Genomic DNA, 27,606 nt, shown 5'->3' with positions numbered 1-27,606 from the left:
GTGTTGGACGGCACATCCTTACTATGCTCCTGGTTCGGCCCTGAGGTGCGGGGAGATGGCTGAGAACCAAGCCCCGCTTAAACAGAACATTTGCTTTTCCTTAAAAATGGCCAGGGAGGCTCTGGGTCAGTCCCTCTTCCCCAACTCCTCCTGTCTGTGCCCTGGGAGGCTTCTGACTCCTGACTGGTAACTCCTCCAGGCCATTAGAAGACCCTTACCCTTCTCCCCACCCTCCTATTCGCCACTAAATTCTGGGGCACAGTGCCTCCACGCTTTAAATAAACACATGGCACTCCAGGTGGCTTGCCAGGTAAGTTTAGGCCTTAGGGGCCAAATATAAAATAGACTTGGCAACGAGTATAGAGACAGAATGGGAAAAGGTGGAAGCCGGTGAGCAGAACAAAACTGCATGTGATCTCAAAGGTTCTAAAGTCACCCAAAGAATGGCAGGGGAGGCAACAGACCCGCACCAGGGAAGCCTGAGAGGAGGAGGTTCAAGGCACAGGTTATTCCTCAGGTCTGCTGAAGGAGTGCAGCCCCATAGTGGGGGGAGCAGCGGGGGAGGCCCCGCTCTAGAGGCCGAAGCAGCCTCCTCACAGGGAGGCAGGGGAGCCCTGCATCAGGTGCTGCTCCCTTCTCTGGGATCCCATGGAAGGCCTGGCTCTGAGCGGGCTGCCCAGGGCTGTTGCTTTCTACAAGGGGCTGCCGGGCTCTCTCCTGCGGCCTGTGGGCGAGTCCGTGGGGAGGCCGGCAGGCTCTCCGCGGCCTCCTTTGGGGTTGGTGGTAAGGACATCTGCTGCTCTGGGCCTGCCTGGCAGACCCACAGATGGAAACGTTTTATGGCTTCGCTAGATGACAATTGGGCCTATTATCATAATTACAGCCTTAAAGTTGGGATAATTTGTCCGAGGCATGTCCCGGCCCAGCTCTCTGAGGGGCCCCGGTGCCGCAGCCTGGTGGAGCTGCCGGGGCAGGCCTGCAGCGTCAGGGCCTTCCTTCCGAGGTGCCTCCCCCACCCCCAGTCATCTCCTACGGACACGGCGCTCTGCCTGCCGCCCCCCTCCCCAACCCCCCAGGAATGAGAGCTCCTCTAGAGCTAAGGCCCCGGCTTTTGCCTTTCTTTGTATCCCTGGGGTTTAGCACAGTGCCTGACACACAGTAAGCGCTTAATAAATGCTTGTTAACAACTCACAAAAAAGGTGACAAGAGGCTGAAAAAATTGCTGTAAATATAACCTGCCCCCTCCAAGAAGAAGCCTAAGTTTAACATCTGGCTGAAGGCGCCAGCACAAATGCTCATTGAGGGCAAATGGACCCCTCACCCCGTCTCTACAGCATGGTGTCCTGTCACATGGAGGCGGATCGGTGTCAGGGATCGGGGAACTGGCTTTAAGTGATGCCAACCGGGTCAGGATGGGGGGAGGGAAGAGTGGCTGAAGCCCCGGTCTCCAGAATCCTGGCAGAGTTCTGGACCAGACTCTGCTGAAGATGAGCCAGGCTAACACTGGGCCTGCCTGGGCCCTGTTCAGTCCAGGTGAAGAGGACAAACCACGGGGGAGCTCCTGACGCAGACCGGACTCCAGAGGAGCCATCCCAGGTCACGGGACGCCAGCCACACGTCCAGCTGCAGATCCAGGCGTGCTTTTGGGGCTCGGACCTGACATCTGAAGAGGATGTGCCAGTTTGAAAAGGGCTTTTACCCATAGGGAGCCACACCTGGGGAGGGCCAGCAGGCATTTGTGTCGGTCTGAACGATGCAGCAAGGCTCCGGGAGCTGTCTCAAGCCCTAACGTGGGGAGGGTGGCAGGGCCGGTCCTGGGCCCCTAGGCCAATGCTCTACCAATTTATGGTGCTTAAAGAACCGAAGTAACCAGAGTGTAGACCACCATGGTAAGGACAGTCTCCCCCTACATCTCCATCACCATTACCATTATCCCCATTTTAGAGATGAGAACACTCAGGAGCCTCAGAGAGGTTCCATGACTAGTCTGAGATCATCTGGAGAGGAAGAGGGAGAGACTGGAACCCTGACCAATCTGCTTTGCCACACGGTCTCTTTTTATTTTTTTTCAGAGCACTTGCCCAGGCTCACCCAGCTAGGAAGGGCAAGTTTCGGAGGCTGGATTTGAACTCAAATCCTCCTGCCTCAGGGTGGGGGTCTGTCCACCGCACCCTCCAACAGCCCCTCAACAAGAAAGCAACCATGGGCTCTTTGCTTCTCAGGACAAACAGAAGGTGATCTCAGTGAAGATGGGCAGCTCCTCCCACCCTAACCGCTATGCTCTCGGAGGCCCAGAGAGGCCGGGTCACAGAGTGAGGGATGCGCAGGGCCGGGGGTTTCACACCCCCTCCAGACTCCAATCCCAGAAACTCCTTCCCCTCGCCATTATACAGGCGTGCCAAGGACCATGTCTTCCAGTGGGAACGGGCAGAAACACTCGTCCAGCTGGAGTGCCGGGGGCCGCTCGTGATTGGACCACGCTGCTGCCCCTTGTGAACAGTCTGGAACTGAAGATTGGTACCAGCACTCGCCGAGCGCATCACATGGAGCTGATCTCCAAGGTCCCTCTCCTGGAGCGGCCTGAAACTTTATCTGGCTCGGGGTAACTGAATGATAATTGGAAACATGGATGAGCAAATTAGTTCATCAAGGCCAGGAGAGATCTGAGAACTCCTTGAGGGCCCCCCCCTCAATTGTACAGAGTAGGACACTGAGACCTGAGGTTCTCACAGCAAGTCGGGGCTAAGCTGGGTCTTGGAGGCCTCCTGAATCCCACCGCCCCACAGCAGGCTCCCAGGCACTTTTCGCTACCCCAGTTTCCTTCCCCCACATCTGCTTTAGCTTTACTCTTCCCAACTCATCTCAGACCATTGTTATGGTCTGTTTTCTGCTGCCGATTCTAGCCAATCTGTTGTCCCTCTCTGGTGGATGCAGAAGAGACCAAGAAGTTACATTTCTGGGTCTGGGCTCAGAAGAGGATGCTGCTCTCAGGCCTTTTTCCTTCTGGGCTCTGACTGCTGGAGAACCTGTGCTTCCTGCCCAGCAGACTGGGACCCAAAGGCCAGCCACCTGTGAGGAGGGGGCCAGGACTGATGGGCAGGAGCTGACCAGCTAGCTGGCTATCCGTCCTGCTGATCGGGAAGGCTGATATGCAAAGTGCCAACATGGAAAAAGAGCTCTTCTGCTGGAAAGGGCTTTTTCTGTCCCTCTGGCCATCCCAATTTACAGCAGTTCTGGTTATGAATTGGAGAGTCCAAAGAGCCCTCTTCAGTTCACCTTCCAGTTCATGACGGCCCCCTTGCTCTCCCTTGGACTTCTGAGAGCTGGCCCTCGGATGATTGCAGTGCCCCCACGTGTCCTCTCTCCTCAGAGGCTTCCTGCTTGGCTGAATAGAAATACTTGGCAGCTCAGTTTTTTTTCAGGAAACATGGACTCAATAAGCAAAAAGACCGCTTAGGATTTGACCATCAACATGCGTAGTTTTATCACACAAACAAATGGGGCAATAAAGTTCATCTGTTTGTGATTGGTTATAATCCAAAGGGACAGGGACCAACATATGTATTCAGACAACGTGCTGGGTAGTCCAACTTAATTCACCAAATATTCATTAAGCATGTTCTGTATGCAGAGCAGTGAGTGAGGATCTTGGGGAAATTCAAAGTTCATTTAGGACAGAACTCTTGAGTTTCCGTCAAGTGTTTATTCGGCACCTCTATGTGCCAGGCACTGTGCTAAGTGTGGGGAATACAGAAAGGCCTCAAACAGAATGCAATCTAATGGGGGAAACAAGCTAGCCGAATAAGTACAAACAAGCTACAAATAGGAAATAATGAAGAGAGAGAAGGCACTGAAATCAAGCGAGATTGGGAAAGACTCCCTTAGAAGGAAGGGTTTAGCTGGGACTTAAAGGAAGCCAGGGAAGTCGGCAATTAGAGCGGAGGAGGGAAGAGCACTCCAGGCTTGGGGGACAACCACAAAGAATGCTTAGAGTCAAGGGATGGAGGGTCTGCTTGGGGGAAAAACAAGGAGGCCACTGTCATTGGATCAAAGTCCAGTTAAATATGGGATGATGCACTATAATTACTATAATATTATTGACAAATCACTATAATATAAAGTAAAAGAGGGAAATCCATTAAAAAGGCAAAATCATGAGGTCCAAAGAGAAAGATGAGGTTGGGCCTTAAAGAATGGCTGGGAGAGAGAAAGAAAGGAAGGTTCTGATGTGAACAACTGCACAGAAGTGGGACAGGAAGGACACGCACAAAAGGAAGAGACAGTACGAGGAAGGAAGCAGGGTTTGGTGAGACTGGAAAGAAGGGGATTGCAGAGGGCCTAAATGTCCTAAAAGTCCCTTCTGCTCCAGGAAGCCCTCCCTGGCCATGTTCCTTTTTGAAACACTCCACAGAGCCGGCTTTATACCTGCTTGTTTGTTAGCTCCTCCCTGACATGGCGAGCTCCTTGAGGGCAGGCGCTCTTTGCCTGTATTCCCTGAAGCTAGCGCAGCAGCTGGCATATAACACATGGAGAAGAACCAGATCTCTCCCAAAACTGCCGAGGATTCTAGACCAAGGTGTGGGACAATTGGCTCTACCCACCCTGTAGAGTATCCTGGGCGTGGAGATGGACAGAATAAGAAGAAAGATCTGTTAGAAGTCTGTTCTAACAGGCCCAACTGGTGGAAAGGAAGGATTGTGGTAGGAAAAGGAAATGGGAATTAAGAGAAAGTTAAGATATATAATAGAAGCTGAAGTCAACATGGGAAATACGTGGATGTGGGAGGTCAGAGAACTGGAAGAAGGGCCAGAGAGAATGCTCAAGCCTTCAAAATGGGAGAATGGATGAATGCGAAGTCACAAGAAGGAACAGACACCTGGCTCAGTTGCAGACTGTGGGGGTTATTGTTGGAGATGTGTGTGCATCTAGAACTCAACACTGAAAAAAGAGATTTGGAAGTCTCTTCACTTCAGCACACACTGACTGAGCCTCCATAAGTTAGAACTATGAAGGGCCATGGTTACAAAGACAAAAACACCATGGTCCCTGCTCTCAGCGAGCCCATGTTCCACTGCAGGACTAAAACCTGCATGGAGGGATCAAGGAAGCTTTCCCAGAGAACAGGGCACCTTCCCCTCCCCTGGAAGGAAGGTAAAGATCATTAAAAGCAGCCCCAAGGAAGGATTAGTGAGGGAGAAACAGAGCAGGAGAGGAACACCAAGTTGGGTTGTGTTTGGGGAACCATTCACAGAACAGCTGGGCTCTAGTGCAGAATCTATGAAATAAAGTGAGAAAGTCCCTTTGAGAACAATTGGGTATGAGCCACAGGCAGGAACGTGAAGAGAGAAGGGACTGGAAAAGGAAGCGTTTACAGGATAGTCCAGGTGACAGGGAGGCAGATGAGTAAAGAAGACAGACAGATTAAGGAGATATTGGGGTAGAATCAACAAAATCTGGCAATGGTCTGGATCTTGGGGCTGAGGAAGAGAGGGAGTATACATATAGCACGTTTCTCTGATAAAAGTCTCATATCCGAGGATTATTCTACAGCTGAGAAGCAGGATGTCTGGAAGGATGATTGTGCTCTCTACAGAAAGTAGGGAGCGTGGGAGAAAGAGAGGGAAGGAGAGAAAAAGGGAAGAAGGGAGTGGAAAGGAGAAAGGCAGGTACAGAGGGAGAAAAAGAAAACCAGTTAGCCCTACGAATTATCCACATGGCACACCGTAATGCTTCTAAGTCAGGCCAATGTCAATTTAAGCCTTGCCAAATAAACAGAATCCAAATGTGGGAAAGGAGGAGAACACTGTCGACGGAGATGGGAAATTACAGAAGGCAGGAGGAAAGGAATATCTCCATTGTGGACAAGAGCAATGTTCGCAGCGGGCATCCTTACCCAGAGATCCCTTGTGTCTTCCAGACCTCGAGCAGGGCAGACAGAACATTTCCACTGGCAGTGTGAGAACCCACCTGCATTTCAAAAACATAAAAACCCCCAAGTTCAATGCTTGATAAATCCTCCTCACTACAGAGCACCTGCAAACAAAGTCAGACCGGATTAAGGAGAGCACTTCCTTAAACAGCGTGGTGGTCCAAGAAGGCACCAGGTTAGAGTCATGAGCCTATCCATACCACACAGACATACACACCCCTTATTTGTCTCTATTTGGTTTTTAGAACAGGAAGTTACCAAAAGGATTCTACAGGTTGAAAGAGCCTTGATAGGGAAATAATAAATAGTCACCAAACATCTTAAGGAAATCCCAGGTTATTTGGAACATAAATTTTTTTCAAAAATGAAGAAACATAATGTATTGAATAGGTTGAAATCAATTTCACTGACAAACACAACATATGCGGTTCATAAAAAATAACTTGTTAACTTTAAATACCGACTTTTATTTATGAATTTTGAAATGCTGTAATTAAGGGGAATGGCACACAATGATATTACCTTCAATTTGTAGTGAGTAACAAATTTTTAAAAACTTTTAAGGAATTTTCAATAGAATAAAGGGTTCTTATCCATGGTCTAACCATAAGCCCTAAGCTTTCTTATTTTATAGAAAAGGCACCTGAGGCTGAGAGAGTTTAGAAGGTTTTTCCCAGGTCACACAACTGACCCTGGCCTCCTGCCAGGCAAAAAGCACAGGGTAGTTTCACTTCTCCTTCAATAGGCAAAAGAGACATGATGAGGGCCCAGTGAGTCAATTGACAAACATTTAATGGTTTTTTACCATGTGCCAAACATGGGATCATACATTGGAGCTACAATACACACATGAAAAGAAATAATCCTCTTAATCCACTCTTAAGGAGCTTACAGGCTAATGAGGAAGACAACACATATGTGAATAATAAGGAAACATGGAATAAATACAAACAAAGGTGGGCACCTACAGTTAGGGGCTCAGGAAAGGTGTCATGTAGTTCCTGGTCGCAGTGTTTGGGTTCCTAATGAATATATGACAACTATAAAAGGGGACATCATAAACAAATGTAAGGGACACAGAAGACATTTCTTTTTGCTTCTATGGAAACGAAGAGTTTGTGATAAGAGAGAATCAGGATAAAATGCACAATTTTGATCATCAAAAATGAAAAAAAAATTATTCAAATCTAATTCAGCAAAAATTATAAGGGAAACATAACTGAGGGAAAAAAAAAAAACTTAGTAGCAAGTTTCTCTGATAAAAGTCTCATATCCGAGATGTATAAGAACTAGATTCAAATGGATAAGAGCCATTCTGTAAGAGATAAATGTTCAGAAGATGTGAACAGGAAAAGTTTCAAAGGAAGAATTCCAAGTTATCAATACCATATGAAAAAATGCTTTAAAGTCATTAATCATCAGAGTCTATGCACGTGTCATTTCAAAATTACATTCTTTCACTTCTTACCTTTGCCAACATAATCCTTGTTTTTGCCACGTCAAGAGGTGTGGTGACGGCTGCTGCAAATCCACCTGAAAGAGAGAGATGGTTTACTGATTACATTCCCTTCCCCTACTTCCCGATTCACCAAAATACATAGTTTCATTTATTTATTTTTAAATTTTCTTTTTTTTTTCAGTCAAAATAATTTGATTATCTGAGATCATATCAGAGATCTTGCTTATAGGTACTAGACAGAGAACTGGACTGAAGTCAGAAGATGGGGCCCAGCTCCAGAACTCCTTTACCAGGTGACTGGGTCCATTTTCTTCTCTGTAAGATAAAGATACCTGACCTGTTTACAAGGATATGGTGGGGACTCTAAAGTGTTATGTATGAAAAACTATAAAATACCATATGGGTCTGTGAGGACGGTCTTCTAGATATGGTGACTTCTTATTTGTAGAAATGGGGTTTGAATTTCATCTCAGACATTTACTAGTTACGGCACATGAGGCAAATCACTTCACCTCCCTAAGCCTTAGTTTCCTCATCTATAAACTGGTGCTAGTACCTATCTTGCAGCATTTTTGAGGACTAAATAAGATCTGTAAAATGCTTTGCAAACAAATTTGTAATGTTAATATCAGATACTATCAACAGTAAAAAAAAATATTGTGAATTTTATTTTTAATGATATTATTTTGGAAGCTAGTATATCCTGCACTTTTAAATCCATCATGATGTCTATGTGTGATGCTTCTAATTAATCTAGAAACTTCTGGTCTCTGTTTCTTTATCTCCAACCATATTTTATGGCATACTTTTGGACATCTTCTATGATTATTTTTACACAGAAATGTCAAGTCTTGTGATTCCAACTGAAATCCTTTGGGAAATCAGATGCTGAGGAATGTAGTCAAGAGGAAAGATCCTCTGTTCCTGATCCTGAAGTTCAAGGGCCTGGGATGTTACTCAGGCAAGTCATTACAAAAGTGAGAGGACTGGGCTCAGAAGGTCTCTGCTAGATCCAAGTCTCTATGACCCTGTTATTTGGTTAAGTTCTTCAATGAACATTCACCTTCTATAACAAATGGTGGTACAAGAGCTTCTATTCTCCCTCCCTCCCTCACTCCCCAACCCCCTCTTCTTTCTTTTCTTTTTTCTTTTCTTTTCTTTTCTTTTCTCTCTCTCTCCATACACCCACCTTATCTGTTTCTTATCTATCTATCCTGTTTATCTATTCTTTCTTTCTTTCTATCTATCTATCCATCCTATCTATCCTGTCTGTTTCTCTGTCTCTCTCTCCATCCATCCATCTAACCACCCTTTTCTTATTAAAGCCAAAATAATTTCAGCCTTTCCTAGTGATTAACTTTCAATATGCCTGACTAGAAGGGCAACTAGATGGCACTACACTGTATGAAATGCAGGGCTTAAAGTCAGGAAAACTCATTTTCCCAAGTTCCAATCTGTCTTTGCTGTGTGACTCTGGGCAAGCCACTTCGTCCTATTTTCTCATCTGTAAAATGAACTGGAGAAGAAAATGGCAAACCGTTCCAGTACCTTTGCCAAAAAACAAACAAAAAACCCCAACAACAACAAGAACAAAAGTCTTGAAGGAGAAGAGAGAAATGAAGAATGTCTGAAGAGCAAATGCTTGACTGGATAACACTATTGCTGGGCTCCCATATGAATTTTTCTAGCTTGGTAGAATCAAGCTCTCCTCCAAGACCTCAAGGAATATATCCAAACCATAACAAAACTTCTACATAGAATTTTTGCAAGAGTTTTATATTAGTTATAATAGTCTATAATCTATTAATCAAGTATACTATACTAAAAGGAAAAGTTACATGTTAACATTTTGGTTACGGTTTAAAACGGGGAATTCTTAAAAATTCGGGTTAGAAATTATAAATCTCACTAGAATTTTCAAATGACACATAAAACATATTTTCTTCGTTTACTTGCTAAAGTCAAATTTAAGTAAATGTTAAGAAGACTACTTAAAAAGACCAAGTCTGGAGAAGTGAGATGTTAAAATGTAACTTTGTCCCCCACTGATTCTTAGTAGTCATGGACGTACAGATGCTTGATTGCTCCACACACTGTCCAAGTATGACTCAAGAGCCAGCATTAGTGTTATCCAGACCCTTTCAGATGGTCTGCAAGGTTAAAACTATTTTCATAACAATACAAATATATTTTAATTTTAGTATTATTATGAAAATTTAATTTCAAACATGGCAAATATCAATAGATATAATTCACATAAACAAAAGTTTTCTGGAATTCTTAATAATTTTTAGGAATGTAATGAGGTTGTGAAATACTGCCCTACAAAAAGCAACCTGTCTCTCTTTTCCATCAAAGCTGGAATTTCCTATCCATAAAACAAAATTTTATTTTATTTTATTGAAGCTTTTTATTTTCAAAACATATGCAAGGATAATTTTTCACTACTGACCCATGCAAAACCTTGTGTTCCAATTCCCACTCCCCCCATTCCCCACCTCCTCCCCTACATGACAAGTAATCCAACATATGTTAAATATGGTAAATATATATCCAATATAGGCATTTATCTTGCTGCACAAGAAAAATCAGAGCAAAAAGGAAAAAAATGAGAAAGAAAATAAAATTCAAGCAAACAACAACAAAAGAAGTGAAAATACTATATTGTGATCTATACTAAGCCCTCTTTCTGGGTACAGATGCCTCTCTTCATCACAAAACCACTGGGACTGGCCTGAATCGTCTCATTGTTGAGAAGAGCCACATCCATCAGAATTGATCATTGTATGATCTTGTTGTTGCCATGTACAGTGTTCTCTTGGTTCTACTCACTTCACTTAGCATCAGTTCATGTAAGTCTTTCCAGTTCTCTCTGAAATCATTCTGCTGATTGTTTCTGATAGAACAATAATCTTCCATAACATTCATATAGCACAACTTATTCAGCCATTTTCCAACTGATGGGCATCCACTCGGTTTCCAAATAAAAAAATTTTTAAAGCAGTGGAGGAAGACCTTCTCAAATCTCAATCGTAGAGAGATCTCTTCCCATCTTTTTCTTAAGTATGTATACTTTTAGTCTTCTCTTACTACCAATTCCAATTTTGAATAGAGAATCAGGAACTTAAATTTTGAAAAGAAAAGAATGTCAAAAATAAATAAAAGATAAAAGAAGATCTTCATCCATCTTCTTTACATGGCCGTTCAACAGATGTTCAGGCTTGGAATATCTTCTATTTAAATGGGTATTTGTTTATTCAAACACGTTGGACATTCTACCTGCTTCTATAATTTCAAAGTGCAGAAGCACTTGCATTCATGCTGTCTCTCAGATAACCAGGGAATCTAAGCTAGTGCTATCTTTACCAGTTTAGGGCAAAAACTTGAGAATGGCAAAAGTTTAGTAAAACCATATTAGAATTTTATGTTTTTAATGCTAAGTTGGAGCGTTATCTCTTAGTTGTTGGTCAATCTGGAAGATAATACTTTGTCTTTAACGTCTCAATCTCAAAAAGAGACTTTTAGATCTGTGGTCAAACATTTCATAGTATAAGCATGGCAAAGAAAGAGTGCATTGAGCATCGAGAGAGCAATTCATCTGCAATGATTTAAGCCAATTTAAATTTGGAAGCACACACATAGACAGGAAAAGTTGGGATTCTGATCCAAAGGCAGGTTTCTCCACTGTCTTTCTGACCATTTATGGGTAGTGGCTGAAGGCAGAGTGTATAAACATGTCAGACCTCAAAAGGGTTCTCTAAAGATGGCTAGTCATTGTTCACTTCTCTAGCCTTTGTAATTCCTACAGTGCTCTAGAATAGCAGTTATTCAAAATATGGAACATTTTCAGATTAAAGGGAACTTCAAAATGGTCCCAGATTATTCCGTATCTTGCTAGGGCAAGACTTCCCTCCTCAGTGCACTCTTTGACTATTAGCCCAATGAGGGCACTCATTTCAAGTTATTTGCTCTTTGGTGTCTAACATCAAACCAGATTTAAAGGGATCCAGTTGTGATCACAAGCCCAAAGACTTCCAAATCCAGAGAAGACCTTCTAAATCTACTGCCTTTTTGCAGAAAACTAAGAGAGGGTGATTTGTCTAAGTGTAGTTCTCTCCAGGAAGTTAAACAGAAAAAGATTACCTGGAGACTTGTCAAAATCCACACTTGGGCTTTGGTTCAGGCAACCCTGGGGAAGGAGACTCCCACCACAAATACAGCTCAACATCCTTTCAACGCACTCTTCAGAGGGTTACTTGAGCATGCTGAAAGTATAAATGACATGCCCAAGATCATACTACCAGGATCTGTTTGAGGCAGAATGGGAACTCGGGTTTTCCAAACTAAGGCCATTTCCCCAAATGGACTCTACTGTGCAAAGTTGTTCTTCTTTTTTTTAAAAGGTAATTTAATAATATGAAATATATGTACAAACTGTGTCACTGGTTAGCTATTTCTTTCTGGTTGTAACAATCATAAAGCAATAACCAGAAGGTATTTTTCAAATGCAGGTTTTGTTCAGGGTGGAGAGTTATTGCCTTTAACTTCTAAAGACATTGCAAAGAGATTTAAGTCTCAAGCAGGTGGATGCTTCTCAGGGCAGTTTTGGTTCTGGGAGGAACCTAAAGAATAAAGGTACTTGAGGTCAAACTCTGTCCCTGGAGCCTATGAAGAGGCCTCCAACGAAGATGGGAATTCCACTAGTGGTTCGGAGGACTTGGAAACTGAAGCAAGACCACCAACTCATTTAGCTCAGCAACTAAGTGTCATGTGGAAACAATTATCCCTTATAAGCAAATCAGACTAGATCCAAACTTTGAGGCAAAAGCCTTAGGGTTTTGTTATCAATTCCAGGTAATTCTCTGACTATCCCCAACAACACCCCGAAAGACACATTAGAACAAATGAGATGGATAGGCTGAGTCTGCATGCATAACAGAATATTGATTTTTCCATTTATCCCAGCAGTTTATAATTTTTTCCCCTGCAGGGATAGAGTGGTAAATATTAGTCCAATTTAATTTCTGCTTTGATTCTAATTTGACTTTCTTTGGCATAATTTAAAATGTGTGGCCAAATCTATCACTTAATAAACCCCCACTATAATAGTGTGATCTTTTAAGCATCTACATTCCCATTAAAACTGTCTCTTTGCCCCCCTCAATCTGTGTGCTGCTACAGTGAGCAGCAAGTATCACAGTACATATTCCTTGGAGTCACTTTAGTGTGGGCACAGGCCTAGAGACGGTCCAGATGTCTGGCTCCTCGTTTCTCCTCTGGAGAATGGTTTTTGCCTTCCGGTGGAGAGATCGATTCTCTGCTTTCTTGCCGCCTGTCAAGTCGTCACCCGAACCGTGAATCATGGCCTTCTGCACTATAGACATTGCTAAAGCCCCAGTGAATGCTTTGGGCAGGCAGGCAGCTGCACAGTCCTGTGCTCATTGGAAGTCTGTCCTCACAGAAGATTTGACAAATTATTTTTTCGATAACTGCAAGATCCCAAGTGACAGACCTTTCCTCCCCCAACCCCCAATTTAGTAAAAAATCTACACTTATATACACAAACCAAAACTAAAATCAAAAGACCCACAGAAATTTGTCGAAAACAAATTGGCTGTCTTTCGAACAGACACTTTTCCAATGGTTTCCTCCCCCTTTCCTCAGGAAATTTCTCCTCCCAAAAAAATAAAAAACAAAACCACTGGAATGGTCTTCTTCTAAACAAACTGGAAATTCTAAAGAATGTTTTTGCACACTTAATCTTATGAATTCACATTTTTCCCCCTCTTCAGCCCTTCCCAGTATAATATAATCCTTTGCACCTGCAAAAGCTCCACAAACTGCTGACTGCCAAGAGTCGACCACATGGTCCTGCTTCCGTGACCAGAGAGCCTAGATTGAAAGAGAAAGGAAAACACCAGTCATTATATCGACGACTCGAGCTGAGCCACCTCCTGTGGGTTAACTCCCGAGGATGGGAACTTAAGTGAGAAGCTATTTTTGTAGCATTCTTTAGTGATGTCATAAGTGCTTTTCCCAAGGACTTAACCATTTACCAAAACAATAAGGAGTGGGAAATATGTCTCTACTGTACATGAAACAAACCAATTTCAGGAACTAGATTTTTAAAAAATATATTTGTTAAACCTCAATACAGGGAAACATTTAAAACTATTTTCTAGATATGGTCCAAATGACCCTAATAAAAATAAATGAAACCGCATATGCACTGAGACAGGGACTGGGAAAAGTCTTGTGGGATTCTCTTTTATTATATTAAAGGACATGGAAGTCCTTTCTCATCGACCCAACTGGTTGACAAGGTTGTTAATGATGACAAAACAATTTCCATCACTCCCACCTCACTCATCATAGGTGACCCAGGACTCTGTCCTGAACACCCTTCATTTCTTCCACAAGATTATTTTGCTCTATGATCTCATCAGCTCCCATAGATTCAATTATCATCTCTACATTGATGATTTTCGGATCTACCTGTCAAGCCCTAATATCTTTCCTAACTTCCTCACTCATATGTCCAACTGCCTTTTAGAAAGATCAAATCAATCAATTAGATAGATTAGATCAAACTGAATGTCTTATATGTATCTTAAATTCAACATGTCCAGAACTGAACTTACCTACCTTTCTGCCAGAACTCCTTTCTTCTTATATCTCCTATTACTATCCAGGGCACAGCATCCTGCCAGTTTTTCAGGCCCCTACTTAGGTATCATCCTTGCTTTCTCACTCTCACCCTACCACATTCTGTAGAGGGCCACAGATAGTGGGGGAATTCTGGGTGAGGGACAAGAGCCTTCAGCCCACAGGGAACCTGCTGATAATGTCTGGTTCGGCTCCCCATAATCTCTAAGGGCTCTGGGTCTTCCTGAGAAGTGGGGGGTGGGGGGTGACAACCTGTGCTGTGATTGAAGCAGAGGGATACTAGGTGGCAAAGAGTCATCTACACACAATAGCAAGTTGTTCGATGTGGTCCTGCATGCATAATATATAGTTAGCTCATGTGCAGTGTTGCTATAGCTACATATATTAAAGTATATAAGGGTGAGAGAATTTGGAATAAACGGATTCCATGTTTGGCCATCCACGGGAGTCTCGCCTCATTACCCTCCACTAAGACTAAGTACTTGGGCTGGTCTCGAGTTCCTCCAGAGAGCTGGTCCGGATGGTATATTTTGGCACCCTAGCATGGAGGCTCTAGAAAGCACACATCAATATCCAGTCTATAGCCAAATCCTGTCCATTATGCCTTCATAATGTCTCTCCCCTATGTCCCACTCTCTGCCCCACCACAGCACAATCTCGGAATATAGGCTCTTATCACCTCATGCTGGGATTATTGCAATTGCTTGCAACTTGGTCTCTCCCTGATCCAATTCACTCTCAACTCAACTGTCAAATATAACCTCCAAAAGCACAACTCTAACCATGATCTCCAAGCTATGTCCTTCCTCCCTTCCACACACATTTAAAAAGCTCCAGTGGCTCCCTATCACCTTTAAGATCAAGTACAAAATTAACTGTTTGGTATCCAAAGCTCTTCTGGCCTCCTCACCAGGCCTTCTACCTCAATCCCACAGCCTCTGCTATTCAGTAACAACTAGCCTCTCTGCTATTCCCTGCCCATGATGCTCTCTCATGACCCCTGGCATTTTAAATGGCTGTGCTTCAGGCTTGGGTTTCTCTCCCTCCTCATCTCATCTCCTGGCAGCTGAGTTGAAAAAAAAAAAATTACCTACACAAGTATAGAGTATAGATGATATGGGTAGAAAGTGGCTCAAGTGAGCCAGCAGTGATATAGCAGATAAAAGAACTAATATCACCTAGATCTCATTAATGAAAACACAGGGCCCAGAGTAAGGGAGGGATTAATCCTGTTCTCCTTGGTCCCAGTGAGAACACAGTGCAGTGTGGTCTCAAGCTTTAGACAGAGAGAAGCTAGATGATCACATCAAAGGATGTTGTGGGATGTCCATAGTTTGGATTGGTCATGGTCAACTGAGACCTGTGAAGTTCCTTTCCGCCCTAAGATGATACACAGAGAGGTGATGAGAGCTTTGACTGAAAATGGCAGATTGGGATTATATTATGAGTGTGGAGAACTCTTGAAGATCAAGCTAAGGAATTTCAATTTGGACTGCATTTTTCAGGCAATCAAAGCTTAATTAAAAGAAAAGACAACAATGTTCTAGATGAGAGGACTAACATGGAGGCAGAAAAGAAGTATGGTTTTGGTAGGGGCAATACAGAGCTAGAGGGATTAGACAAAGGGTATAGAATGGGGAATAATGTCTTATTTTTGTATCCCAGTGTCTAGCATAATGCTTTCTTTATACAATAAATGTTTACTGAATCTAATTTTTAAAAATCATTACACAGTAGATTTTTAGTATCCAGGGGAAACTGCCATCATTCAGACAAGGAGACTCTTTTACTTCTCTTCAACATGAGGCATTCATTCTCTGCAAAATCTTAAGATGCTCTTCATGAATAATTTACGCAAAGTCAGCACAAAGCTTTTCATTCAATTCAGGCCAAATGGAGAACACACAAGTCTCTTCTAAGACAGCTGGACAAAAACTGGTGTATGTCTTTTTTTATTCATTGAAATTAATATTCATTTACAAGTACACATGAAAGAGAAAAGTAAACCACAAGCTTCTTTAAAAAAAATAAAAGGATCTTAGTGGCTAGGTCAATAAAAGAAATGTGCCCCATGCCACTTTAAAGAATGAAAAATTCTAATACAGAAAAAGGGACAGCAAAAGTGGGACTAATACCATATTCTCTACCATATTCAGGAAAAATGTTTCCTGAGCAGCTACAGATATGGCTCCAATGTGGCAAATGAAGACTTATGATGGCTATGGTATTTACAAAAACATCTTCAGAATGAGCCTCTAAGTCCCTCAAAATGCCTATTTGGAGTCCATTTCTAAAAGATGCTTTTTATGAAGAGTGGAACCATGCTATCACTTGCCAAGGTTCACAGGGTTAAAAGATCTATAGTGTGATGGAACAAAAAAGAGGGTCAGGCTGAAAGGAAGAATCTAATTCATCCAGCAATGCTGAGGGATCTGACGCTTTAAGCAATGACATATTTATGGTTCCCGTTTTAAATACAACATGCATGAAAAAGGCTAAGGGCTCCCGCTGCATCCAGGGCCATCATCAGTGGTCTTGACCCATTTCTTCACTGGACTCTGATGATTCTGGAGGAGAGACCAGGGCTGGTGAATTTACACAGCTCAGTCCCACTTACATATCCAATTCACTTGCAAGTCAAGACATCAGCTTGGACTTGGGATCAACAAAACACTACCACCACACAGGGTTGTGCCGTTTGTTAAACGGATAATCTCAGACCTCTCCTAACCTTTGTGGAAAAGCAGAAGGAGAAAGAAAAAGCATCAGATCTGGGGCCAGAGGACCCGTGTTTGAGCCTTGCTGGGCCCTTGGACCCCTGTCTCTGGGAGTCGCCAGATCGCTCCCTACCCAAGGACAGTCCATTTGGAGGAGGGGACTTAGACCTGCCATGGTTAGCTCGTGCTTTCTCCCTTTCATCCTACTTATCTTGGGTAGCACTCCCCACCAGCCATTTCCAAGGCAGAAGGCCTTCTCCTTGGCAGAGAAAACAGAAGCAGAAGCAGCTCTGCCTTCTCTCCGTCCCCAGCTGCTACCATCTCCACTAGCCCTGGACAAGCTATGGCCCTTTCTGGGATTCTCTTCTTCCAACAGACTTCAATCCACCTCTTTCCTTACTGACCTCAGCTCCCTGTGAACTCTGGGCTCTGATAGAGCGGGCAACAAAAAAGAGTTCTGTAAAAAGTGTATGGTGAGGCCCCAGGAGGGGGAGAGTGTCCAGAGAGAAGGTGGCAATCACAGCGCCGAGACCTGGCCCAGGCAGGCTATGGGTTCAGTCCTGGGAGCTGCCCTTCAGGAAGGAGGCAGAAAAGCTGGTGCATGAGCAGAGAACGCCCAGGATGGCATGAGGAGTCTGGAAACCAAATTGAGCATCTGGAGATGGAATACAGTGCTTCTGACCTGAAGAAAAGCGGACACGAGGATTGTCTTCAGGTATGTGGGCAACAGACTGCCGTGTGCAAGAGGGGTTTTAGATCTCAGAGCTGGAAGAACCTCAGAGCCTTTCAATTCACACCACACCTAACCTGGAATTTTGTCAATTAGCATCCAAAAAGACCTTGATGAGTGAGAGCACTATGCTGAACATAATAAGGTGAAATTCAATAGGGATCCATGAACAGAAAATCAATTTCACATCCCGAACAAGCCTCTAGTCAGGGTGATCCAATACTTCCCAAGGCAGCCCATTCTGCTTCTGAACAACTCAAAATGGTAAGGAGCTTTTCCTTACATTCAGGCAAAATCTGCATTTTTGTACTCTACTGTTCCTGCTTCTGCCCTCTCCTTCCAGAGTAGGTCTAATCTTTTCTCCCTTTGAAAGACCTAGAAATATCTGACCACAGTAGGATCAAATGAGATAACATATCTGAGCCCTTTGCAGACCTAAAAGCACTAAATAAATGGTAGTTTTGACTCTAATTATTGCTAAGATAGGCCCTCCCTCTTAATCTCTTCTTTAGACTAAACATCCCAACATAGTTCAACTGTTCCTAGTAATGCAAAGTCTTAAGGCTGTCTGTGTCTTGATTTCTGGTACCCACCCTTCTCCCTCAGGTAAGTTCTCCAGCCAATCAATGCTGATTTGTTCAATTTTATTTTCTAGTGGTCAAAACCAGAACTAGAGCACCCCATGGAAGCCACACACAGACAGGATTCAGGTTAACAGAATGAGAACTTTCCTAACAGAACTATTCTCAAGAGCTTCAGCAAGTCCTGGGGGCCTCCTAACTGGGGGTTTCAAGCACAGAGTAAAATTATCTACCCTATCATATCCTACTAGCTACACTGCAGGGAGAATTCCTACTGAGATGTAGGCTGGGCTAATTTGGCTCCGAGGCCCCTTGCACTTCTGACTTCCAACTGTTCCTGAGAAAATTCTCCCTTCCCATGCAGGTCTGAAATTATTCTACAACAATCTTAAAGGCAGCGAGGTGGTGTGGAGGATAGAGCTCCAGACCCAAGTTTAGAGCTTGCCTTACATAGCCTACCTATGTGATGTTAGACAAGTCATAGAACTTCCCCCACCCTTAATTTTCTCACTGTTAAAATGGAGATTTTAACCATCACAGGTCTACTGTGATAAAGAAACCTTAAAGTGATAATAAATAATAGTCATCATCATCATCATTGTATAGAATGTTGAGAAGTTAAGTGATTTGTGTAGAATTATATTGTTAGTATATTTCAGAAGAACTCGAACCCACGTCTTGTGTGTGTGTGTGTGTGTATGTGTGTGTGTGTGTTTCAAGTACTCTGATTTGGATAAGCTAAAATTTAATTCCATTGATGCTTTAAGAGAAAATATACATATATGTCAAACACCTGTGATTTCATCAATTAGTTAATTCCCTCCACTAATTCAGGCTGGAAGCTCTGCATGACTTATCAGATGAATCAAGGAGAATTGTCTGAAGTTTAGACGGATTAGGTGCCTTGCTCCTGCCATATTGACAGCAGCACCTCCTATTCCAAGAAAATATCACACAGACAGAAGATCTGAATTGACCTGAACTACTGCTTACATTAGGACTTTATTTATAAATGGAACAGTATCCACACATAGCACTAATATGGGAAAAATAGCTCTAACTCACTACTAATAGAAATGTAAACCAAGAGAATTCTGAGGTTTCACCTCACACTTCAAGAAGGGGAAAAAGTAAGAAAAAGTTCCTCTAGGAGGGACTGTTTGTGGAGCTAGAGTTCTGTTATGGGAAGCAATTTGGAGTTAGGCTAAAAAAGTGACAAATGATCACTTTCTCTGAATTAGAGATCCCTCCAGGGATCTGACATTTACAGCAAAGAGGTTAAAGACAGAAGGAAAGGCCTTTTTTGATCTAAAATATTCACAGCATCATTTTTTGTTGGTAGAAAACAACTAAAACAAATTATGTGCCTCTTGTTTGGGATGTGGCTAATAAAGAGAAGAACATGAATATAATGGGACGTTACTGTGCCTGAAAGACATAAAGAAAAGGAAGAATCTGAGCTAATTCATACTGAAGGAGAACCTGAGCAGAGGCAGGAAAGCAATATATATATATAACAACAATAATAATGTAAACAGTACCACATAAGAAAGACAATTCTATATAACTACATGACCAACTCTTTGATGCAGAGAAGAGATGAGAAAAGTCACTTCCCTCCTTTTACTGGATAAGTGGGAGACTCTGGGTGTGCAACACTATGTGTTAGGTGGTCAGACACTGGTAAGGGGCTGACTGACTGCTGAATTCTTTGTTGTTGTTGCTTTTTTTTTTTTAAAGACAAGGAACAGCTTGTGAGGGAGGGAAAGGGGTATATTTGGTAATTAATCTGATGTTACAAATAAAAATAATCAATCTTTTTTTAAAAAGAAAATTATTGTAATCACTTTGTTATCTATACATATCTCTTAATTTCTGCTGGAGATAAAAATAAATCCAAGGGACCAAACTGTTTAATAATGGTCAGTATTTACACAGCTTTTTAAAGTCTGCATAGCACTTTACAAATATTTCATTGGATCCTTACAACCACCCTGGGAAGCTGTTGTAATAAAAATTATCTTTATTGTACTGATGAGGAAACTAAGGCAAACAGAGGTGAAATGTCCTGTCCAAGGTCACAACCAGGAAGTGTCTGAGGAAGGACTTGAACTCAGGTGTTAGTGACTCCAAGTCATAGCCCATATCCACTGAGTCATTAGCATTGACACATTCTGATATTCTAATTGGGGCATTTGGTGGCACAGAGAATAGACAACTTTCTTTTCCCTCTCCCTTGGAGATATTTAAACAGTAAAACATTGATTTAACAAACATAGTAAGACTGATAGTATATATAATGAAACAATGGGATGGTAATGGCTCCCTTATGTGTGCTTTTTGCCCAGCAATTCAAAGCTGGCCAACACAGGTATATGAAGAAGCTAACAGCCGGCAGACAAACTGTAAATAGCCACAAAGGAGAATATTCACTGGTCTTTTGGGATAAACAGCAACACTTGACTGCAATAGGACAGATGAAGGAATAGTTGCTCAGAGGAATGGAAACTCTATTACTATTGTTAGGATTCTTACAAGGTGCTAAGACAGTGGAATTGATAGAGACAATAATTATCTAATTTAGCAAGGTTCCATATGATTGATCTGATCCTACGAGGAGATGTAATGGGCTAGAACTTGAAACAAGGTACTAAGTGGAATTGAGGAGACAATGGTTAAATCTGGTTTAGCACTGATTTAATCCCACAACAAATAATGGTTTCCGAGTGATATAATGATTGGTGCATACTCATGTGGGATATATAAGGAGGAGGTCTCAGGGCCAGGAGGGAGAAGTCCGCTAAAGGACAAGCCCACTAGAGGACAAGCCCACTAGAACAGAAGCCCACTGGAAGATCTCAGAGGAGGAGACAGATTCATTCCATTGTCCACCTTTGTGCAGGCTGGAGACTGAAGCAGAAACCTTTGGACTCTGGGAGATTCAGAAGCCATTGTCAGTCAAGGAGATTCAAAGCAAGAGAAGGCAGCTTAAGCTCTCCACTGAACTGAAACTAAGGCTTGCCTCCAGAAGCTCCCCAAGAAACCTGCTCCCAGAGAACATAATATTTTAGAGAAGAATATTACAACTTCATATTACAAGTTATTTAAATATTACAATATTACAAGTCATTTAAATAATTCAAGATGAGAAAGAAATTTAAAAATGTCCCATGGAAAACTTCAATCTGATTTCAGAGGTATGATAAAGATAATAATCCATTTCGGGGCATATCCATAAATTGGCTTCCAAATACAAATACAAAAACAAAAACAAGTGGAGGAGAGAAGCCAAGACCAGAGAAATGGGGTCTGTGAGCAAACTTGGTAAGAATGGAAAAGGGTGGATGGTGGCTTTCAATTATAATTGTTTATTTGAATAGTTTTCCTTCTCCAATAATAGCAAAGGGTACATTTTCAAATGGTTATCAATTAGATGAATAGACTAATTAATGGATGTAAAAAAATCTATTTTACTTCAAGTTTTTAAAATAGATTAGTAGCCAGATAAACATTTTTAATACTCCTTTTATAGCTCTATAGGAGAGAAAAGATACATACACCCACACATTTACACCTACCCCTCCTTTCTCTCTTTATCCCCTCACCTGCCCCCCATTAAAAACATTTTTAATTGTACCTTCTTTTCTAAGATTACCTAATTTTCCTTTGGAATGATTTTTTTTTTATTGTTTATCATAATATTACAGTGTGTTCCGAATATTTGGTTTTATTCTGTAAATAACAATCTGGTCATCCTATTTTATTTTATTTTATTTTATTTTTTTTTTTTTACTTTTTTTTTTTTTTTTATTTAATAGCCTTTAATTTACAGGATATATGGTCATCCTATTTTACACCAAGTGATTCTCCACTGATTGCCATATGAAAGGCAGCATGAAATAATTATTTACTTTTTTTTTTTTTTTTTAAGAGTAACATCATTTCCCACCAATGTTCACATGATTGGAAAACAAACAATGTCAAACCCAATATTACAGAACACTCAAAGATACCAACTCTTAGTCATGTGTAGTCTATTAAAATGAAGACTGAATAGAAGACTTTGTTTTCTACTTCAAAAGACACAGCCCCACTCACTCTTGCCTTATAACAAACTGGAAATAAGTTTTTTTGGCTCAAGTGTATGAAAACTTAAACAATCTGGGCTGTCTTCAATTGTCCCCCATCGCAAATATGTTATCCTTTAAATATATGATATGAAAACAGCATATTATGTACATCTAATAGTTGTATATAAAAACACACGTGTGGAAAACCATATATAGTATCTGATTCAGAAATCCATAACATCAGATAATCTATAATTTTGATGGTAGTAAATGTAATTTTCAAATCATAACAAACTAACCTTGCTATTGATGACATCATCTATGTTTAGTCTTAGTGTAGTCTATGTTTATTCCAGAAATTTCATGACCCAGAGAAGGCATTAAATTAATAAAACTGTTCTACTGCATACATCTCTCAAACATCCAGATTGATTATATTTTTGCAACATAAAGAATATTGAACAATAATAATTATTGAACAATTATTGTTCAATATTCTTTATGTTGCAAAAATATATAGTCTTATTTTGAAAATCAACTGCTACCTGTAACTTACTTAAGTGAGCTTAAGTTTCTAAAAACTTTAAATTACTAAAAATTATAAGAAGTTTTCTTTTTTAAAAATTATCAATCTAAGCAACTGTAGAACTCTCCCCCCCCCCCCCAATCCCTAATAGGTATTAAACTCTAAATACTTTTACATCTTTTTACAGGCATAGTTTGTGTGTAGTTCTATTTCAGTCAATATTTCATGTAAAACTTTCCTCTACATCAATATAACAGATGTGTAAATGTATTGTTTTAAAAATTAATCATTTTCTTATAATTATGCCTTGGGGTTGTTTACAATGACTTATCATAAATATGCTGCTGCGCACATCTTAGGACACCTCTGTGAGTTACCCTCCACAAAGAATACACTCAGCAAAAGGTCATGAACACTTTCATAACCATTATAGGCAAGCAATGAACTCTTCCAAGAACTGTGCTGCTAATGATGCAGAAACATTCTAGGTTTGGCTAGGGGCTGCTGTGGATAGAAAACCCTGGATCTGGATGACAGAAGATTTGAGTTCAAATCCACACTAGTGTGACTCCAGTTTTGTTTCTCTAATATAAAATAGGAATAAAAATAGCACCAACTTTGAAGGGTTTTTGTGAGGATCAAATGAGATAATATTTGAAAAAGTACTTAGCACAGTGCCTGGTATAGAGTAGGTGCTCATTTCTTTCCTTATGGTTTCCCACAACTCTATCAACATTCAGTTTTCAACATTTTTTATCAGTACTAATGGAAGGAATGCCTGAGTCATATAATGAAAATGGCAAAGAATCACTTACCTCTGCCAGGTTAACAAGTGTGTAAGTGACATTAAGTGACAAGAGTTCAGATCAGAATTGGTGCTTTAAAATGCCATGAATACAAGTAGAAAACATGATCCAGTCATCATTTCTGTTATATTAAAGCTTTAGAGATCCTGACCCATTTAGTAATTGGATGCAAAATGGTGGGGAGTGGGTGGGAATGTTGAGCTAGATCTACAGCTCTAGATTCTTCTCTGCACTTGTAAAATAGGGCAGATGGCAAGACTATTTAAGCACAGGCTGGGAGAGCAATTGTTTGGTAGTTTAAAGTAGATAAAATTAGAAGGCTATTGATATCCCTTCTAAATCCGAATTTCTGTGATCTAGTGATTCTCATCTAGAAAACAAAACCAAAGGGTAAAATTTATTGAGCCACCTCTTTGGGTCTATTGGAGGGGGCAGACTAAAATCAGTTTTGAAGGTCATGAAACAAAATTTATCCAGCCATTAGGGCCTTCACATAAAACAGAACTGATCTTAAGATCAGAATTATCAAAGATCAGAGAAATCTTAACTTGAGGATCTGTGAACTTGTATTTAAAAAAAAAAAAAAAAAGGTTTTGTTATTTATATTTCATTTTCTGCATTTCAAAATGTGAGAGTGGGAAAGGGTCCACAGACTTATATCAGATTGCTATAGGGACCTAGAACACAAGAAAAGGTTAAGAATGCTTGTTTTTTGACAACTTTCTATTACATTCATCAATCCTGAAGGATGGGGAGGCTCAAGACTGAAAGCAGTAAGCCAACAATCTGATGAGGAGGGAGGAGGCATGAGTGACCCAGAACTACACCCCTCCCCATAGGATTTGATGCTTCCTGAGCCCCTAGAGATGCCACTGCCCTACAGAGCAGACCCTTGACAAGTGCCAGGACTGTGAGTCCTTCCCTCCTGGAGCTCAAATTCATCCCTCCAAGTGTCAGCCTCCTTAACCAGCTTGCCACCCTGCTGGGTGGATCACCTACCATTCTCTTCTTCATGTTCATGACATTCTGGCCACACAAGATGATTCCTTGTGCTCATGGAGGTGCTGAATTTTTCTGCCTTTATTCATGTAGGTCCATGTGCTCAGAATATTCTCTATCCTTCCTTCCCTAAGCAGAATTCCTACCTACTATTCTGTATCACTCAAACTTCCATCATCTGGGGACTTTGGTGCTTTTTACTTTCCTGAGACATCAACTCCTTTTGCATAATTATATAAAATCATGTCTTCCAATGAGACTATCAGTTACATGCTTTTTTAAAATTCTGGATCTCTCCTAGGACCTAGCAGAGTACTTTGCTTAGAGAAGGCACTTAATGTTTGTTCTTGTAAGCTCAATTCATATTTACTGACAAATACTTGCAAGCTATTTAAGCATGTGAGAGTTTACAGCTAGAAAATGTGTATGATCCAGATATTTAAAGAATATTTCCCCAAGTAACTGCTTTAAATCAAGTTGATCCCACTTCAGATAAAATGGACTGATTTCTGGATGATCAAAGGCAACAGAAATTGATGCTATGCTAGAGCAGTTGGAAAAAGAAGTTTCACTTTTGTTTACTGTAAAAAGGTACACAAATAAAACATTTATTACTACTATATTGAGTTTAATATATACTTTGTTTTAAAAAACATTACACAAAAGAAAAACCAGTTTCATGGGCAATTCTTTTTGTTGTTGTTGTTCTTTGTATAATGAAATATTCATGAATGTTGATGAGTGTTAGGATCATAATTAAAAAAAAAAGGAATTATATTTAAAAAAGAATTCCACACATATCTTTTTCCATATTCATCTTCCCACAAACTCTTGTAATCTGGCTATTAACCACTATTATTATTCTCTTGAAACTGCTCTTTCACATATAAAATAATTCTTCAACATAATTTTTTTTTTAATTTAATAGCCTTTTATTTACAGGTTATATGTATGGGTAACTTTACAGCATTGAAAACTGCCAAACCTCTTGTTCCAATTTTTCCCCTCTTTCCTCCTCCCCCCTCCCCCAGATGGCAGGATGACCAGTAGATGTTAAATATTTTAAAATATAAATTAGATACACAATAAGTATACATGACCAAAACGTTATTTTGCTGTACAAAAAGAATCAGACTCTGAAATATTGTACAATTAGACTGTGAAGGAAATCAAAAATGCAGATGGGCAAAAATATAGGGATTGGGAATTCAATGTAATGGTTTTTAGTTATCTCCCAGAGTTCTTTCGCTGGGCGTAGCCCAGTTCATTACTGCTCCATTGGAAATGATTTGGTTCAGTTCATTACTGCTCCATTGGAAATGATTTGGTTGATCTCATTGCTGAGGATGGCCAGGTCCATCAGAATTGGTCATCATATAGCATTGTTGTTGAAGTATATAATGATCTCTTGGCCCTGCTTGTTTCACTCAGCATCAGTTCGTGTAAGTCTCTCCAGGCCTTTCTGAAATCATCCTGCTCAACATAAAATTCAATGGTCCTTTCTTTTTTACTACTCACACCACACCACACCCCCTACCACCTCAGGATCTTTTTGGCCTAGAAAATATTGTTGATCCTCTCATCCAAAGGGCTACAATCTTCCCCCCAAATATGTCCTGTCAAAGAAATTCACCCTCATTTCTTCACTTAACTATTACCACTCCAAAGATGACGTCTACAATTCTATCAGCTGCCTTCAAGACATCTTTCCTTGGAGATCCTATTGCTACTTCCAACTCAGCATCAGTATAAGCCTGAGTTTATCATTTTTTTCCCCCAAACCTCTGCCTCCTTATAACATAGGTCTTACATTTTTGAAACCTTGATATTACTTTTCTTTCCTCACTTAATAGTATTTTATTTTTCAACATTCATTTTTATAAGATTTTGAATTCCAATTTTTTTCCTCTTCTCTTCTCTAAGACTGCAAGCATTCTGATATAGGTTATACATGTAGAATCATGTTGAACATATTTCCACATTAATCATGTTGTGAAAGAAGGATCAGAACAAAAGGGAAAAATAAGAGAAAAAACAACAAAAAAGGGGAAATAGCATGCTTCAATCTGCATTCAGACATCATAGTTCTTTCTCTGAGTGTGGTAAACATTTTCCATTATGAGTCTTTTGGAACTGTCTTGGATCACTGTTTTGCAAAGTTCATCAAAGTTGATCATCTGCACAATATTGCTATTACTGTGGGCAATGTTCCCCTGGTTCTGCTCATTTCACTAAGCATCAATTTGTTTAAGTCCTTTCAGGTTTTTTTGAAATTTGCCTGCTCAACGTTCCTTATAGAATAATATTCAATTACATTCATAAACCACAACTTGTTCAGCCATTCCCTAATTGATGAGTATCCCCTCAATTTCCAATTCTTTGCCACCACAAAAAGAGCTGCTACAAATATTTTTGTACATGTGGGTTAGATCCCAATTTTAGGATCTTTTTGGATACAGACCTAATAATGGTATAGCTGATAAAAGACTATACACAATTTTACAGTCCTTTGGACATAATTCTAGATTACTCCAGAATAGTTGGATCAGTTCCCAACTCCACTCACAATTCATCAGTGTTCCATTTTTCCCTTACCTCTAACATATATAGCCAACACTCCATTTCTTAGCGAGGACCAAATAGTTTTGATAATTGCTAATATAATATAATTTTAGATATGATATGGCTAGACCACTTTCCTATGCATTTTTTGCCATCAATTCACTTGATATTCTTGACTTTTTGTTTTTCTTATAGTTTCTAGTCTGTTTTTGTTTTGTTTTTAGTCTGACTGGTATCACACTGAATAAGTAAATTAATTTAGGTAGAATTTTCATTTTTAATTATATTATCTCAGTCTACCAATAAGCAATTGATATTTTTTTTTCAGTTATTTAGATCTGATTTTCTGTGAAAACTATTTTGTAATTGTGTCTATATAGTTCCTGGATTTGTCTAGGTAGGTAGACTTCCAAATATTTTATATCATTTCCAGTTGTTTTGAATAGAATTTCTTTATCTCTTGCCGGTGGGCTTTTTTGGTAATATATAGAAATTCTAGTGATTAATGTGGGTTTATTTTATATTCTATGACTTGGTTAAAATGGCTAATTATTTCAAGTA

General features: G+C 40.7%; 1 protein-coding gene across 3 annotated transcripts in view; it reads right to left on the bottom strand.

The window, feature by feature from the left end:
• Positions 1-27,606, bottom strand: part of SLC25A26 (solute carrier family 25 member 26) — a 141,204-nt gene that overhangs the window by 1,845 nt on the left and 111,753 nt on the right. For all 3 annotated transcript variants that reach the window (XM_031953685.1, XM_031953692.1, XM_031953701.1), the window contains 3 exons: positions 13,211-13,280; positions 7,398-7,462; positions 5,894-5,967 (listed from right to left, as the gene is read on the bottom strand). In XM_031953685.1, coding sequence (XP_031809545.1) covers positions 5,894-5,967; positions 7,398-7,462; positions 13,211-13,280 — 209 coding nt within the window. The remainder of the gene's footprint in view (positions 1-5,893; positions 5,968-7,397; positions 7,463-13,210; positions 13,281-27,606) is intronic.

This window comes from Sarcophilus harrisii, chromosome 1 (assembly GCF_902635505.1).
Source record: "Sarcophilus harrisii chromosome 1, mSarHar1.11, whole genome shotgun sequence".
NCBI classification, from domain to species: Eukaryota; Metazoa; Chordata; class Mammalia; order Dasyuromorphia; family Dasyuridae; genus Sarcophilus; species Sarcophilus harrisii.
This window is presented reverse-complemented; position numbering and strand designations above follow the sequence as displayed.